At 38.3% G+C, this 15315-nt stretch overlaps 1 protein-coding gene across 8 annotated transcripts; it reads left to right on the top strand.

Moving 5' to 3' along the window:
- The first annotated feature begins 1382 nt into the window (after positions 1–1382).
- On the top strand, positions 1383–15295 carry LOC131195597 (protein zyg-11 homolog B-like). Of its 8 annotated transcripts, XR_009154489.1 has the most exons (15): positions 1383–1827; positions 4979–5144; positions 5708–6462; positions 7379–7519; positions 7701–7877; positions 8369–8433; positions 9578–9677; positions 9755–9808; positions 9917–10078; positions 10161–10208; positions 10902–11099; positions 11184–11245; positions 11706–11810; positions 12237–12334; positions 13533–13572. XR_009154489.1 is itself a non-coding variant. In XM_058177634.1 (14 exons), exons 1-14 carry the CDS (start codon positions 1759–1761, stop codon positions 13718–13720), a joined length of 2283 nt encoding a protein of 760 aa, XP_058033617.1. In that variant the 5' UTR covers positions 1386–1758; the 3' UTR covers positions 13721–15295. The 8 variants fall into 8 exon arrangements, 2 of the variants coding, with proteins under 2 accessions (XP_058033618.1, XP_058033617.1); XR_009154488.1 differs by having other exon boundaries at positions 11706–12334; positions 13533–13583; XR_009154490.1 differs by having other exon boundaries at positions 1384–1827; positions 10902–11043; positions 11706–12334; positions 13533–13583.
- The last annotated feature ends 20 nt before the right edge of the window (positions 15296–15315 follow it).

The raw sequence follows: 15315 nt of genomic DNA, 5'->3' as shown, positions 1-15315 counted from the left end.
CAACATGTTTGTTGGTTTTTTAAAAATCCTTATTTATTCCCTTTGGTGAATTAGCAACATCAAATTCCTGGTTTAAGGCTGTAAATATACATATCATAAATAGGTTTGATAGAAAACAACAGGACTCCAAATTTGGCATGCTCAGGAATGCTAAAAGAAACTGGCCATCATGGAAGTTTGGATTAAGCAACACAGCTACCTCACCTGGATATATGTAAATGAAGCCATTATGCTGTTTTACCGAGAATGCATATATTCTTGGCAGTCTGGCTGCATTGGCACAAAACACTGAACCACAAATCAGCCAGGAATCTCTTAATGTACTGTGAGAATCTAGCTGGGTCGGTACTTCAAGTTTCGGGGAATTGTGCACACCTGGAAAACTTGTTTTACCCGAACTAGTAGAACCTCTTCTTCAAATTTAGCTTTCCACCTGGTAATCTTTGGACATGTCCGTTTACTTGATAATAACTTGGAAGTATGTTGACATTACCTCTCTCAGGATGTTTTTCAACTTCCTAGTCTAGTTTACAGCTTGGAACTTCCTGGTGATCCCCCCACCCTTAATCTGGATTAACTACAATTAGGTGCAGCAGTAGCAAACTCAATTCTTGAAGACTTTACATGGACATGTCTGTTCGTTTTTTCTTGCCTTATTCGGCAATGTTTTGTTATTTTTTATTTATTTATTTTGTCATACAGTATATATAAGCATAAGCATGAAATAACTATACAATATATAAGCATATATAAAAGCATGAGTATGTAATAACTATATTAATTGGATATAACAAAAGGAAACAATAGGACAGGAACGGTAGGCACGCTTGTGCTCTTATGCTTGACTTATTGTTCTATCCTAGATCCCATACCCTTGGTATTTGAAAGCATATGCACCAAGACAAATTCCTTGTGTGTCCAATCACACTTGGCCAATAAAAAATTCTATTCTATTTCAGGGGTCTCCAACCTTGGCCACTTTAAGACTTGTGGACTTCAACTCCCAGAGGAAGTTGGAAACCCCTGATCTAGTTCATTTGTCAGCATGGCCATTGCAGAGTTTATTGGAGATATAGCCAAATATCTGATGGAGACATCAAGACTGTTAAGTTATAGTTTGTTGTCTAACCTCCCTTACAAACCAAATGTTCGGTGCCTGACAGGCTTTCAAGATTGTCTTGCAATATCTTATTAGCAAAAAAAAAAAAAAAGTTACAGAATTCCAAATAGTTTTGTTTCCCAAATTTTTCAAGAGAGTATTCTATTCTATTCTATTCTAATTTCTCATAATCTCATCTACGTCTTAACTAGGACTGCCTTGGCTTTATTTCCTGAATCCAGACACGTGCAAAAAGAAACTTATTAAAATCGTTCCTGCATCTTAAAAAAAAAAACGCGCGAAGAAATTCGAACCAAGAAAGATACCTAGTTCCTCTCAGCCTATCTAAGCCCACTTCAGCAACACAACACAAAAAACGCTGTGTTTGTTTATACACAGCGCACACCCTTCAATGAAAAGAATTGCAGGCTTTCTGGCAGAACCAATTTCGTTCATCCATCGCTCGACACTCGACTCCGCTTCCCTGGTCAGCGAGACATCCATTCCATCGGTGACCGAATAAGGCGGCCGCGCCCTACTTTTGGCGGCCAAAGGTGGTTCTTGTTTTCAGTCAGGCCGCTTCCGGTTCTTCTTCCTCCCGTCTCGCTTTCCGGTTTGGGAGGGAGCGTGGGTGGCGAAGTGGATGCCGGCTGTTTGCGATGGTTCGCTTCCTGCAGATCCGCCAACGAGCCCCGCTCCCCCTTTGTGGAAACTGTCCGGCTGTGCAGGTAAGCGGGGCGGGAGTCGGCTCTGAAAAAGTCCGGTCGAGAAGCGAGAATGGAGGGACGGAATGTGAAGAGAGCGCGTTTAGGGAAAAGCCAGGGAAGCCAAGAAACAGGTCGGCGGTTCGAATCCCTAGTACAGGTTTCCTGCGTGAGTAGGGGGTTGGACTAGATGACCTCCAAGGTCCCTTCCAACTCTGTTACTGTTAAGGGCGGTTGCGGTCGGGCGAAGCTGCTCCGAGGACCAAAGCATCTCCTTGGGGGCAGGACGTGTCCGGCAATCATTTTGCCCGGCAGAGGATCTTTAACACGCAGGGTTGACTTTTTCTTTATAGAATCCTGTATAGAATTTCCTGAATTTCCGAGAAGTGTGTCAGGACACTCTAGTGTGGGAAGTGTACCCCAGGGGGACAGTGCCGGGGACCTCATAGCATCAGAAACCTCAGTGCCAAGAGACTCAAGCCAGCCCTTCCCCCTTTAAGAAAACCAAGCTGAATGAAAAACACAGAGCAGCCCTGCTAACAGAGGGGACAATAGAAATACTTAAGTAGAGTCATTAAGATAAGGAGAATCAGGCTAAAAATAACTCACCTGGAACTCCTCTTTTCCTCTTTCCTGGCAGAATTAACCGCCAAAATAGGAAAGATAAAGCCCCAGGAACCGGATTAAACCATTAAGGCAGAAAGACAGAATTCAGACCTTAACTAAAAGGCACACCAACTTCAGAGGGAAGATGGGTATAAAAATTCATACATTTATCAGGCCACTTTGCTTGCAACCCAGGAACACTTGAGCTGTGGTCACACTTTCTTTTTTGCCTTCCTTCATTAAAGAATCCCACTTTCTGGCAACTGCTTCGGAATTAATTTCTTTTCAGAGTCTTGTAACCTTCTGTAAAAAAATTTTCAGAGTTCAGAGTGTTTTTCCCAGCTGGGAACAAACTCAGGAAATTTCTTCCAATAGTAGCAATGTAGGGCCTGAGGCTAGTCTCTAGTTTTAAAGTAAAGAACCTACCAGGGAGTGATCATAAGAAACTTTTGCTTCCTGTTTTTTTGGGTTAAGATCTGTATCAATATCACATTACTACTGTATGAATAATAATTTATTCAATTTGTATCACTGTAGTCACCAAAAAACTCTGGGTAGCTCACAGTAGTAAAACAAATATCAGGTAGCCCTCGACTTAACAACCACAATCGAGCCCAAAATTTATGTTGCTAAGTAAGACATTTGTTAAGTGAGTTTTGCCCCCCAGTTTGCAAACTTTCTTACCACAGTTGTTAAGTGAATCACTGCACTTGATAAGTTAGTAATCCGGTTGTTAAGTGAATTTGGCTTCCCCATTGACTTTGTTTGTCAGAAGGTTACAAAAAGTGACCACATGACCCCAGGATGCTGCAATGGTCATAAGTATGAACCAATTGCCATGCATTTGAATTTTGATCATGTGACCATTGGAGGTGCTGCAAAGTTCATAACTGAAAACAGTCCTAGGTCAGTGCCGTTGTAACTGAACGGTCACAGAATTAACTGTTGTAAGTCAAGGACTATCTGTACATGAAATTAATAAAAGATAAAAGATGCCAACCATGAGGAAGCAAGTGCCTCTGCCTTGCCGAAAGCCTGAGTGAAGAGCCAGGTTTTCAAAGCCATGTGATTTTTAAGGGCAGCCCCACATATAGATTATTACAGTAGTCAAGTCACAAGGTGACTAAGGCCTCTTTATGAAGGAAAGGGTGGAATTGAGGCACACAATGGAGTTGGGCAAAGGTCTTTATGCAGGATTGTGACTCCAGGAAAAGCCCCAGATTGCATAGCAAGCTTGAAGAGAGGAGGTCAAAGATAGAATACCTGCAGATCTGGGCAGTTCAAACAGCCGCAGCCAGTTAAATCTTGATAGGACTGAGTGGTCTAAAATGTTGCTTATCAATGGGCTGTGGTTCAGTGAGGATCTTCTTTAAACATAAATAATGTTTATAGTGGTGATAAGAGCATTTTACGGAGTTTAGCTTTTGGCAATACAAATCAGGGGTGAAATCTACTTACCTTTCTTACCAACTCGGAAATGCACACACCCCGGGCACGCATGTTACATGCATGTGCAAAACCTGCACTGTGCAGAAGGTAAAAAACACCCAGGCAGGTGGGTGGAGCTTTGCTCTGCCATCGCTACCAGATCACCAAACTACCGGCCACGATTGCTACCAGATTGCGCAATCCGGGAGCATTTCACCCTGATACAAATTAAGTGAAACTAATGCTTTGGGGGCTTGAACTGTACAAGAAACTCAATTGAGTCCTCTGTTGAGAATTTAAAACTTCTGGCTGAAACATGTGGATAAAAGGCTATGAACTAAAGTAATTTTGTTGCTTAAAACATACCTCTTCCAGGTGGTATTTGAGTCCTGATATTATAGTGATTTGGTTATATTTTGGTACTATTAATTTAATTTTATTAAATTTCCACTAGCTTGGGGGCCTTTTAAACTCACGGAATCTTTGAGATTCTACTAATATTTTATATAAGTCTTTCAGCAGAAATATCTGCGTTTCAAACCACAGGTGGGCCGCTTATAATAATTATTATTATAAATATAATGAATAAATGGATGAATAAACTGAGTCAAGAGAACTAACAGATACACTGATATAAAGACAAACAGACTACAAGTAGTCCTTGCTTACCAACAGAAATTGGGACAGGGAATTTTGTCACTAAGCAATGCAGTCATACAGTGTGATGTCACATGATTGTACCAACTTATGATGGCAGTTCCAGCAGTCCCAACTGCTGTTAACAGTAGCCAAAACCAGCATGGTCACAGCATTCTGCAGTCATGTGATTGTCTTTTGTGACCTGCCAGCTTTCCATTGACCTTGTCAGAAGTTGGCAGTAAAAATTGCTGGATACAACCACAAGGTCAATTCCAAAGTCCTCATTCAGCACTGCCGTAACTTTAAGCAATTGCTGAATGAGTGGTCATTAAACGAAAACCACTTGTAGGTATATGCTCCTGCTGAAGCTGGATAGTTCATATCTATATCATGTCTATTTGGTGATCTTGCCTTAGGGTAATATAAACACAACTCAGCGGTGTAATCAATCCTTGGAACATTATTTTCCTACTGATGTCATGATGTATTTTATGTATTGCAGGCAGAAGCTTCTCCATACTCTCTAGTTGACATCTGCTTGAATGTCTTGGTTGCTGATCTGGCAAAATTCTGTACAGAAAGGCCAGATGGATCACTGTGCTTGAAAGAATCTCAGAGGCTTCCACAAGAAGTAGCTGATCGATTGCTGCAAACAATGGCTTATCAAGGTAAGAGATTTCTGGGCCAGAAGAGACAGAATGTTAACAAAGCAGGGTTCTGAATATGGGATTGCTCATAAATTAGAATTTGTAATTCTGTTTATTTCACATTCTGGAGCTCTAAGGATTCAAGAAAATAGTCCATGATTTAGCAGCATGCATTGCTTAACAATGGCAATCCGGTCTCAATTTTCATCATAACTTGAGGATTTACTTAAGGTTAGTTTGGACTACTTTGAAAATACTTTGAAATAAAATTATTTATTAATAGAACTTGGCAGGTCACCCTTGACTGATTTTGGAAATTGAATATGTTTGGTTGTAGTTAGTGCTGGGATGGGCAACGGCTTGGGAATTTCAGTGCTTGTTGGCTAACCTGTGAAGTTGCAAAAAACATTCTGGAAGAAGACAGTAGTCAACTACTTCTTTAGTGCTGCCAAGGAAGTGACATATGCATTATCGGGAGTAACTTATGGAAATTTTTACCATTAATATGCAAATAGGAAACAGTTGGATTGATTTCGGTCTGATTTGATCTGATGTATATCTTTTTTTTTTCCCTTTACTGCCAGAGTTGTTAAATGATGGTACTGTGGGCATTTTCCAAGGCAACCAAACCCGTTTGAAGCAAGCTTGCATCCGCAAAGCGAAAATCTCAGCCCAGTCCTTCAAGAAGGCGTTCTGCCATCATAAACTAGTACAGCTGGATGCTGCAGGAATGAATGAAACTGTTACCATTGCAGATGTTGTGAGTGGATTGGGAAGCAGTAAATGGATCCAGAACAATCTCCAGTGCCTTGTCTTGGACTCATTAACTCTTTTTCCTACAAATTCGTGTGAAAGATATTTTAGTCAGTTCCACGGCCTTCGTTCTTTGAGTATTACAAATGTGTTGTTCGGGGATGAACATCTAGCAGACGTTGCTACCCTGCCAAGATTAGAAAGCTTGAACATATCCAACACTTCTGTTAAAAACATATCTGCACTCCTCACCTGCAGGAATCATCTGAAATCTCTAACTATGTACAATTCGAAATGTTTGAAAATGCCTACCCCAAAATTCTTAGATGTCATAAGAGGACTAAAGTATCTGGTTCACCTTGACATCTCAGACGATCAGCATTCTGGATCCGAGATTGCCTTTTGTTTGCTAAATCAAAAAGACATTCTGCCTAATCTTGTATCGTTGGACATTTCAGGGAACAAATCTATTACTGATGAAGCCGTAGAAGCGTTTGTCAGACAGCGGCCGCGAATGCACTTTATAGGTTTGTTAGGCACAGCAGCTGGATTCACAGAGTTCCTTTCAGGACAGGGAAGCTTGAAGGTTGGGACCACTGAAATGCACTGCAGCTAGAGTGATAATTGATAAACCAGAAGATTGCATGATTTGAAAACCTAAACGTAGCTCTAGTTAATTTATTTGCAGCATAGAACTAATAACATTGACACTACTGAAGTCTTAAAAATGGTTATATTATTAAAAAATTTTTTAAGGAAAACAACTAAATAACTAACAGCTTTCTTGTACTAACACAAAAAGATTTGTGACTTTTGCCAGTTGTTCTCAAACCAACAGATAAACCTGTTGCTAGCTGAAAACTTATTTTCCTCCCTTCAACTGAAAAAAAGATCTGATATAATATTAACAAAACCCGAAGTTTGATATTTATGTCATTATACAAATGCTGGGAAATCCCTGAAGTACCTCCAAAATATAACAGGCTGAACCAGGTTCAGTTTGAATAAAAGCAGTAGCTAAGTAAGCCATAGTTTTGGTGGGAAAGTAATATATTGTGTATCTCAGAACCTTTAGATCATTTTTGTCTAAAGACGGTTCCTTGTCAGCCTTGCTGATTAACTCATAATTCAGTACAGCTTAACTCAGCCTAATGGAATGGAGAAGAGTGTCAAAAGTGATTTTGTGCTTTAAAGGAGGGGTCCCCAACCCATGGTCCATGGACTGGCACCAGGCCATGGCATGCCAAAAATTGGGCCACGCAAACAAAGCCCCATCTGTGGGATGCAGGCAGAATGTGAAACCACGCACCCGACAGTGTGCAGAAAAACCTCTCTATGGAACCAGTCCCTGGTGCCCAAAAGGTTGGGGGCTGCTGGCTTAAAAGTATTACTTAGGATTGGGTGTTTGTCTTCCAACTTTATTGTTGCAAGACTTATGCTAACTACTAAATTTATTCTGATCAGAGTTACACTAAAGGAATGAAATCTTCATATGTTGAAAGGTATCAGGAGGAGAAAATGAAATGCAGATTTTCGAAGCTCTGAAACGCTATAACGAAAGGCCAGTATTTGTGAAGGAGGCCTTCTTCCATCTTTTTCTGCAAACCTGTTTTATGAAAATTACAAAGCCTGAAATTTTAAAGGTAAGGGAGTTTAATTTGAAAGAAATAATTGCTTGCCAATTGTTGAAGTTTTGACCATATTCAATAAATATCATTATTTAGAATTTAAAGATACAAATAGGTTTCTGTCGTTCGATTTTTTTTTCTTATCAAACTATATAATGTATTAAAGTTCTCATTACTGTCTCTTTTCATCTCGTAGCTTGTGATTATTGGAATGAAGAATCACCCTTTGGATTTGGCAGTACAGTTGACTGCTAGTTCCTGTGTCCTTAATTTAACTAGGCAAGGCCTAGCAGCAAGCGTTCCTGTTCGTCTGCTCTCCAGTGTAATTCAGCTGCTTCTTAAAGCCATGGAAACATTCCCTGAACAACGGCAGGTAAGGATATAGAGTAGGATATCCTGTACAAACACACAAGTTTGTACAAATCACTCCTACTATGCATTTGGTGCAGCTGATTTTGAATTCCTTTGCTGAGAGGAAAAACAGACCCCTCAGAGGTCCTGTATCATAGCCAGAGAAAACGGACATACGTTGGATTTTTTTCATTTACATCAATCTGTTCTGGGAGAAAAATGCAAAGCTTTTGCTTGTGCTTTTCGTTCATCAATATGCCGCATAGATTTCTGTGGCCTACCCATTGCTTCCGCCTAGCTGGATTTACACACTCCCAGTTGTAAAAGTTGTTTGATATGCCATTCAAAAGCATTAATTATTTTTTTAGTAATAATTCCCTTTCCTTTAAGATTCAAAGCACTAAAAGCATACACTTCTTAGTTGACCATTTTATGAACACCTAATAATTCAAGTTCTGAATATCACATTTTCGTAATATCAAACTCTCTCTTTTTTTTATTCTTTCCACACAGCTCCAGAAGAATTGCCTCCTTTCATTATCTAGTGTCCGGATCCTCCAGGATGTTCCATTTAATAGGCGAGTGACATTCTGTTTGAATGTTTCACAATACAAATGGTCAACTGAAAGTGAAGCCTTAATCTGGATGAAAGAGGTTTTCCTTTTTATGCAATAACATTAAGCTATCTTCTTACATACTGTACATCCCATCACCAAATTAAAATTCAGAGCTCTGTTTTTTCAAGCATGTATATTCATTGTTTACTAATCTCTCTTCCTAATGAATAGACTGACAATGTTGAGTAGATTTTCTGTTCTAATGCTCATTCCATTTCAATTTCAATTTAATTGAGATGTGATGCCAATAAACGAACATACTGTTTTGTGGAATTTTGTGTGACCTCTCACCAAAATTTGGCCCTCTGAATATGTATCATTGAAATAGTAAGAATCTGGACTATGTGATTGGCATATTTACAAGGCCTAATTTCCACACATGTGGAGTGCTACATAGAAAAGCTATTTATTCTTGCCTAGTGTTGCATTTATAATCAGATCTCCCATATTAATCCATAGATGGCAGATTGAAACAAATACTGTACCAGTAATGCATTATTGCTATATCTTTTCTGTAATTGTTCATTCTGGACAAAATTTTAAAAATCCTTTAGCATAGATTTGATAGAGGAACTGTTGTTCAGGGGTTAAAATTTTGTGTGCATACATTGTAATTATTGGCATCTATAAATAGTAAAACTTGTGTGCATTGGACATTAATTTAATTTGTACTGAAAAAAATGTGTAAAAGGCTATGGAATTGTTAGATTGATTTATAAGTGTTCAATTTGCTGATTCAGTCCAAATCAATTATCTGATTCAGGGATTAGATAATTGCTTTGAACTGAACCTCTGAAGTTAATTCTTAGCAGAGCATATTAGATAGGCATATTTAGCAATTTCTTCTTAAGAGAAAAAAATACAGCCTATTTCGAACCTAATTCAGCTCAATTTAAAATACAATACCTACCAGAACAAAGTGTTATGTATATCATATTCCTGTGTTATACATAATTCTTAGAAAATGTAGTTAAATGTAATAGTCAGACAACTATAACAAAAGATTTTTGCACTTCTAAGTATAATATAGATTTTTGTTTGCAGATAAATAGTTGCTTAAAAACTGTTGGATGTGATGAAAACATAAAATGTTTTTAAATCGTAGGTTTGTGGCTGCCAAATTTGTTGTTCAGTGGCTTTGTAATCAGGAGAATCAACATATACAAAGAATTGCAGTTAATGTAATCTCTATTCTGGGACTTAAGGTATATAGCTTTACTTTTAATCCAGTATTTTCATCAGCTCTCCAGGATATTAGTTTAAAAGTCTGCTTTGTTTTTAGCTTTCAGATGAGCAAGCAGCACAACTTTCTGCAGAATTCTACATTGTTGTTGGGGTAAGTCCTCTCTGTCTCCCCTGTATAATAGTTAAGAGGACAAGGAATTTGTACTTTCCATATTTTCATATTGTAAAAGATTTGTAGTGCTATCTTTTTCTTTTATAGAAACTGCTTGAAATAATTGAACAAAAAACAAATCAGACTGAATTAGATGCAACTTTCCATTTTACACTTCGTGCGCTTTGGAATCTCACAGATGAAGCTCCAACTATATGTGCACACTTTATGGACCACAGAGGACTGGATCTTTTCTTGAAAGTTTTAGAGGTAAACAAGGCAGCTCTGACAGTACACTACGTAAGATAATAGATAGAACACAACATACATTTAATTATTTTTTTCTTTACAGATTTTTTCTTCTGATTCATCTATACAACGCAAAGCTCTTGGCCTCCTGGTAAGATCAAAATCAGGTGCGGCATACAAAAATAATTTCATAAAATGAGCATGACTTTTTATTTTTTAAGGTGAAAATAGACCTTTTTATGAGTATTCTTCCTTGCCTTCTCTGCTCCAGCCATGACAAAAAGTACGAATACCAATTGAAATAAAGAATACCTCCCCCCAAAAGTTTACATAAGGTTTTCTTTCATTGTCTTCCAAAGTTCATAAAGCTTTAATTTAATTCAGTACAGCCACCCATATAATTTGCAGTCCTCAAACCTTCCTGAAATGAACCAACCAAAACATGGCAGTTTTGAGCATTGCAAGTTTTAGGAGCAAAATATGCTAAAATAAGAGTAGAATGGATGTATGAAGCTTCTGCAAAATCTATTTCACCTTTAATCCACCACCATCACCAAGATAAAATGCAAGTAATCGCATATAGCGACTGCCTCATACAGCAGCCCGTTGTGGCAGTGATGAAAAAGTGACTTTGCAACCAATCCTCATTTGCAGGTCTGTAAAATAAATGAAAGCTGAAGTAAGATCAGAAGGACAGTTAGGGTTTTGCTTTGTGACCACTTCGCTTAATGACTGAGTTGGGGATCACAAAACAAGGACTATCTATATAGGTAAATTATCAAATGCTTGCATTTGATTTCAAAGTCTTGTTTTCAAAGTTGTGTTTTTTTCCTATCCTAATAAGAACAACGTGGCGGAAGTGAGAGAGCTGCATCCCAGGCTAATGCAGAAGGACTTTGTGGATCATGTCAGTGAACTTCTGAACAGTGCTGAGATAGAAGTCAGCTATTTTGCAGCTGGGATTATGGCCAATTTGATATCTAGAGGTGAAGAAGCCTGGACATTGTGTCAAAAACTGAGAAGCTCTCTTATTGAAAAGCTGGTATGGTGAATTCAGTACTGTAACTCTCTTGAAAAGCATTTTCAAGGTTGCCTGAAGTATTTAAATTTGTATTCTCTATTACAGCATTCAACCCTTTTGAAGTGGCCAACACCAGAATGCAAGATGATAGCACTGCCAGCTTATAGGTATCATGTTAAAATAAATCTTGAACAACAATTCTGTACGTACTGCTTGCATCCCTGCATGCTGTCTGCTCATGTGCCAGTGGATTCCTTTCCTGGCATATGTAAGCTTCCCACCGCACATGTTTTTAAAAATACTCAGTTAATTAAACATATTGCAAAAAATGAAAATCAAATACATTGAGAACAAGATATAAAACAGAAAGCTTTAATTCACATGTGTATTTATTGATCTGAAGTTTATGAACATCATGGATTCTAGAATTTTACCAGATTAAATTAAAGGTCACATTTGTGTACATCTATAAAGCCAAGTGCAGTCAAAGTGCTGGAGATTATTGCTCATGTTCAGCTCATTAGAAATAATCCTGCAAATTTGAGTGCCCTTAACACCTTAGTACAAATGCTTCCTCTTCCTTTGCTTAAAGTGACAACTTTAATGCTAACCAAGATTTCCTCTTAGAAGCTGGTTCGTTGATAAACTCAGATTGGTATTATCTCCTACTAATTTGGGTAGCAGCACAATACTTATATACAATTCAGAAATATAGGACGTGAGAAAAGAGAAGTAAGTGGATGTTGATACGAACCATTTTTAAAAAAATTCTCTCCTTGGGGTCCCTATGGTGCTAAGGAGGAACCACCTGTTGAGCCTTTTATTCCTTTTTCCTCCATTAATATTTCAATACCGGCTCAGTATTTTATATTCTTCATATACCTGATTTAATGGGTTAAGCATTTATGCATGTCCTACCATTAACTCTACTAATTCAGGATCGTAGAAGCCCAGACTGCCACCATCAACATATTGCAGTAATAGGTAAATCATAAGATACCTTAGAAATGCAAAAGGTTGTTGTATTGTGGCTTCATTGATTTCATGATTTAAGAACTTACCAGGATACAAGTACCTGATAGCTCAAAATCAATTAATAACATGGTTACGTTTATTTTTTATGACTGATAAATTTGCAAAATATTCTTTAATTCTCAGGTCCCTCAAGCCATTTTACCCACTGCTTGACTGCTTTACATTACCTGGAGTACAGATCTGGGCTGCGTGGGCTATTCTGCATGTCTGCTGCAAAACCCGTAGGTATCCTTCAGTAAGCCTTAAAACTTCCATTTTCTAAAAGCTTGATGTTTATTTAACTTTTCAAACTGAAGGTGGGAACTATTGCATCCATTCATAATTACAATAATGCCAAATTTAACAATCCTGCTACCTGAGTTGTGCTGGTTGCCAATCAGCTTCTGGTTGTAATTCAAGGTGTTGATTATCACCTATAAACCTACATGGTTTAGGGGTGGTTATTTGTGGAATTGCCTCTCCCATAGTCTTCCATCATCCTCTGCACTCCAACAGGCTCAGCTTGCTTAAAATCCTATTAATTAAGCTGTGTCATCTAGAAAGTGAATCTCCACTATCACTGCATTTACCTTTTGGAACAGCATTATCTGGAGATCATCTAAACCAGGGGTCACCAACCTTTCGGACCTCAAGGACCACTAAATTCATACTTTTCAATCTCGTGGACCACTAATATGATCTGCCTAATGACCAGCTGGCTGGATAGGCGTGGCTAGGTGGTCATATGACTGGGTGGACGTGGCCAACTCGATGCCATTCATATCAAGGGGCGCCTCGCCAGCCTCTACTCACCCCTCCCTTCCCAGCTACTCCTCACCTGCCAGCTTAGGATCCCAACAGGAAGCAGTTGTTGGAATTAAGCAGCCACCATGAGAAAGAGTCCATAGTTTGAGGACCCCTGATTTAGTGCAATATAAAAAATGCAAATAATTTTTCTGCGGACCACCAACATTTTCTCGCAGACCACCAGTGGTCCACGGACCACCAGTTGGTGACCGCTGATCTAAACCTTGGATCAGGAAGTTTTTGGAGGGTTCCTTTTACCTGAGGAGTTGATATAGAAATATAATATGCCCACCACCCTGGAGACTGAGTAGTTTTTTTAAAATAAAATGTTCTTTTTTTGAATTTTGTGAAGCTGCCCAGAATGATTTTGAAGTTGGGCAGCCTACATACAAATGAAAAATTACGAGTTCTTATGAACAATGGGGAAAGATGTATGTGAACCTGACAAATATTTCCAAATCACTGAAGTGTATTTGCCGTATATCTGAATCTTGACTAGAATTGTAAATTCTAGTTTTAGTGATATTGTAAACAAAAGTTGATTTATGTTGCAGCATGCAATGTTTTTGACAATATTTTAACATTGTCATGTTTATGTTGAAGATATTAATTAACAGTCTTATTTCTCCTTAGCTGCCAAATACTGTGCAATGTTAATACAAGAGAATGGACTCCAGCACTTATATAATATCAAAGAAAACAACCAGAGTGATCCTGATGTCCGGTATTTAATAACTAAGATATTAAGTTATGTGGAAACTCATGTGAAGTATTACGGGAAGCCTAAACATCTAAAAGAGCTACAAGGCCATTCAGATTGATAACTCAGGTCATATCTTTACTTCTACCATATAGTGTTGACATATGTACTGGTGATCTCTTTCACAATCCTTTTTTTTTTTAAATCAAGATGGCCCTTCTTGTAACTTTTTCAAGTCTTCTGTAACTAGCTTTAACTTATGGCTCTTGTATATTGACAAATGGGGCAGAGGACCAACTCTAAAGAAAATTGGGTTTGTTTCTACTAAAACAATGAGTCTGCAGCAAACAATCAGGTCAGTCACAAACCACAGTTATGAACTTGTGCACGTCCAAAGAAGAGATTCCAGCTTTAGTCTATTGTACATAAATGTTTGCCATGATTTAAGCATAAATCACTTTGTTACTGTATATTTTTTTGGGGTATGCAAAGTATTTTTCTATGAGTGGGAAAAACCTTTCAAGAGACTTTTTACGTTTTATCTAAAAAAAATGTTCAGTGATGGTATTTCAAACTGACTGCATGTTTCCGTTTTCAAGAAAATTGGTCATAATCCAAAATAAAGCTTTCATAAGATCAAATGCACTAGATGGTAGCTAATGATGTAGAAGTGAGTTTCATTTTTGCTGTTCTTATTGGTATCATTGAGTGTAACATTTACATTCTCCCAAAGTGGATGGCTTGGATTAATTGGTGTAAGAAAAATACAGTAGATGGTGCATTTATCTTATGGGAAGTTACAGTTAAAGCACTATAGCTGAGGAAAAATGGGGAAGGGAAAACTTTATGAGGAAAAATCATAAGCTAAACTATCTCACACACTCTAGAATAATGTTCGTTGTTGTTGTTAGTTGTGAAGTCATGTCCGACCCATCGCGACCCCATGGACAACGTTCCTCCAGGCCTTCCTATCCTCTACCATCTTTGGAGTCCATTTAAGCTCATGCCTGCTGCTTCAATGACTCCATCTAGCCACCTCATTCTCTATCATCCCGTTCTTCTTTTGCCTCAATCTTTCCAAGCATTAGGCTCGTCTCCAGTGAGTCCTTCCTTCTCATTAAGTGGCCAAAGTATTTCAGTTTCATCTTCAGGATCTAGCCTTCTAAAGAGCAGTCAGGGTTGATCTCCTTTAGGACTGATTTGTTTGTTCGCCTCGAAGTCCAAGGGACTTGCAGGAGTCTTCTCCAGCATCAGAGTTCAAAGGCCTCAATTCTTTGGTACTCAACCTTTCTTATGGTCCAACTTGTGTTGTGTTAATTATTGCTAAGTAGGGTGCATTTTGACCATAACTCATTAATGGAAAGGGAAAAAGTCAGTGTAGTCAAATATTTTGATTTTTTATACTGCTAATTATTAGTCACAGCTTATTTCAATTAAAGACCAGTATAGAACGAACAATTATTGCAAAATGGGGCCTATTTGCAATGTAAGAACAAGAATTTATGGATTTTGTCCCCTGGTTTCAGAAAGGTCTCTAGATCCTCTAAGCACAACATTCCTGGATGTTCTCACAACTCCTAGGAAAACTCCATCCACTTTCTTTCAAACAATGCCCTTTTCTGTGCTGGTTTACTTAGGAAAAGGAAAATAGAAAAAAAACAAAAACAACCCTTCTGTTCTGTAGCGAAATGACTGGTAAGAGTTGGGAATGTGTGC

Source organism: Ahaetulla prasina, chromosome 3, assembly GCF_028640845.1.
Source record: "Ahaetulla prasina isolate Xishuangbanna chromosome 3, ASM2864084v1, whole genome shotgun sequence".
NCBI classification, from domain to species: domain Eukaryota; kingdom Metazoa; phylum Chordata; class Lepidosauria; order Squamata; family Colubridae; genus Ahaetulla; species Ahaetulla prasina.
This window is presented reverse-complemented; position numbering and strand designations above follow the sequence as displayed.

What these genes read in the sequence shown, in the direction of transcription:
- LOC131195597 (XM_058177634.1), top strand. Translation starts at nt 1,759, where the DNA reads ATGGTTCGCTTCCTGCAGATCCGCCAACGAGCCCCGCTCCCCCTTTGT. An exon ending in GCAAACAATGGCTTATCAAG is followed by an intron (nt 5,145 to 5,707) that starts GTAAGAGATTTC and finishes CTTTACTGCCAG; the next exon opens with AGTTGTTAAATGATGGTACT. An exon ending in GCTCTCTTATTGAAAAGCTG is followed by an intron (nt 11,100 to 11,183) that starts GTATGGTGAATT and finishes TCTCTATTACAG; the next exon opens with CATTCAACCCTTTTGAAGTG.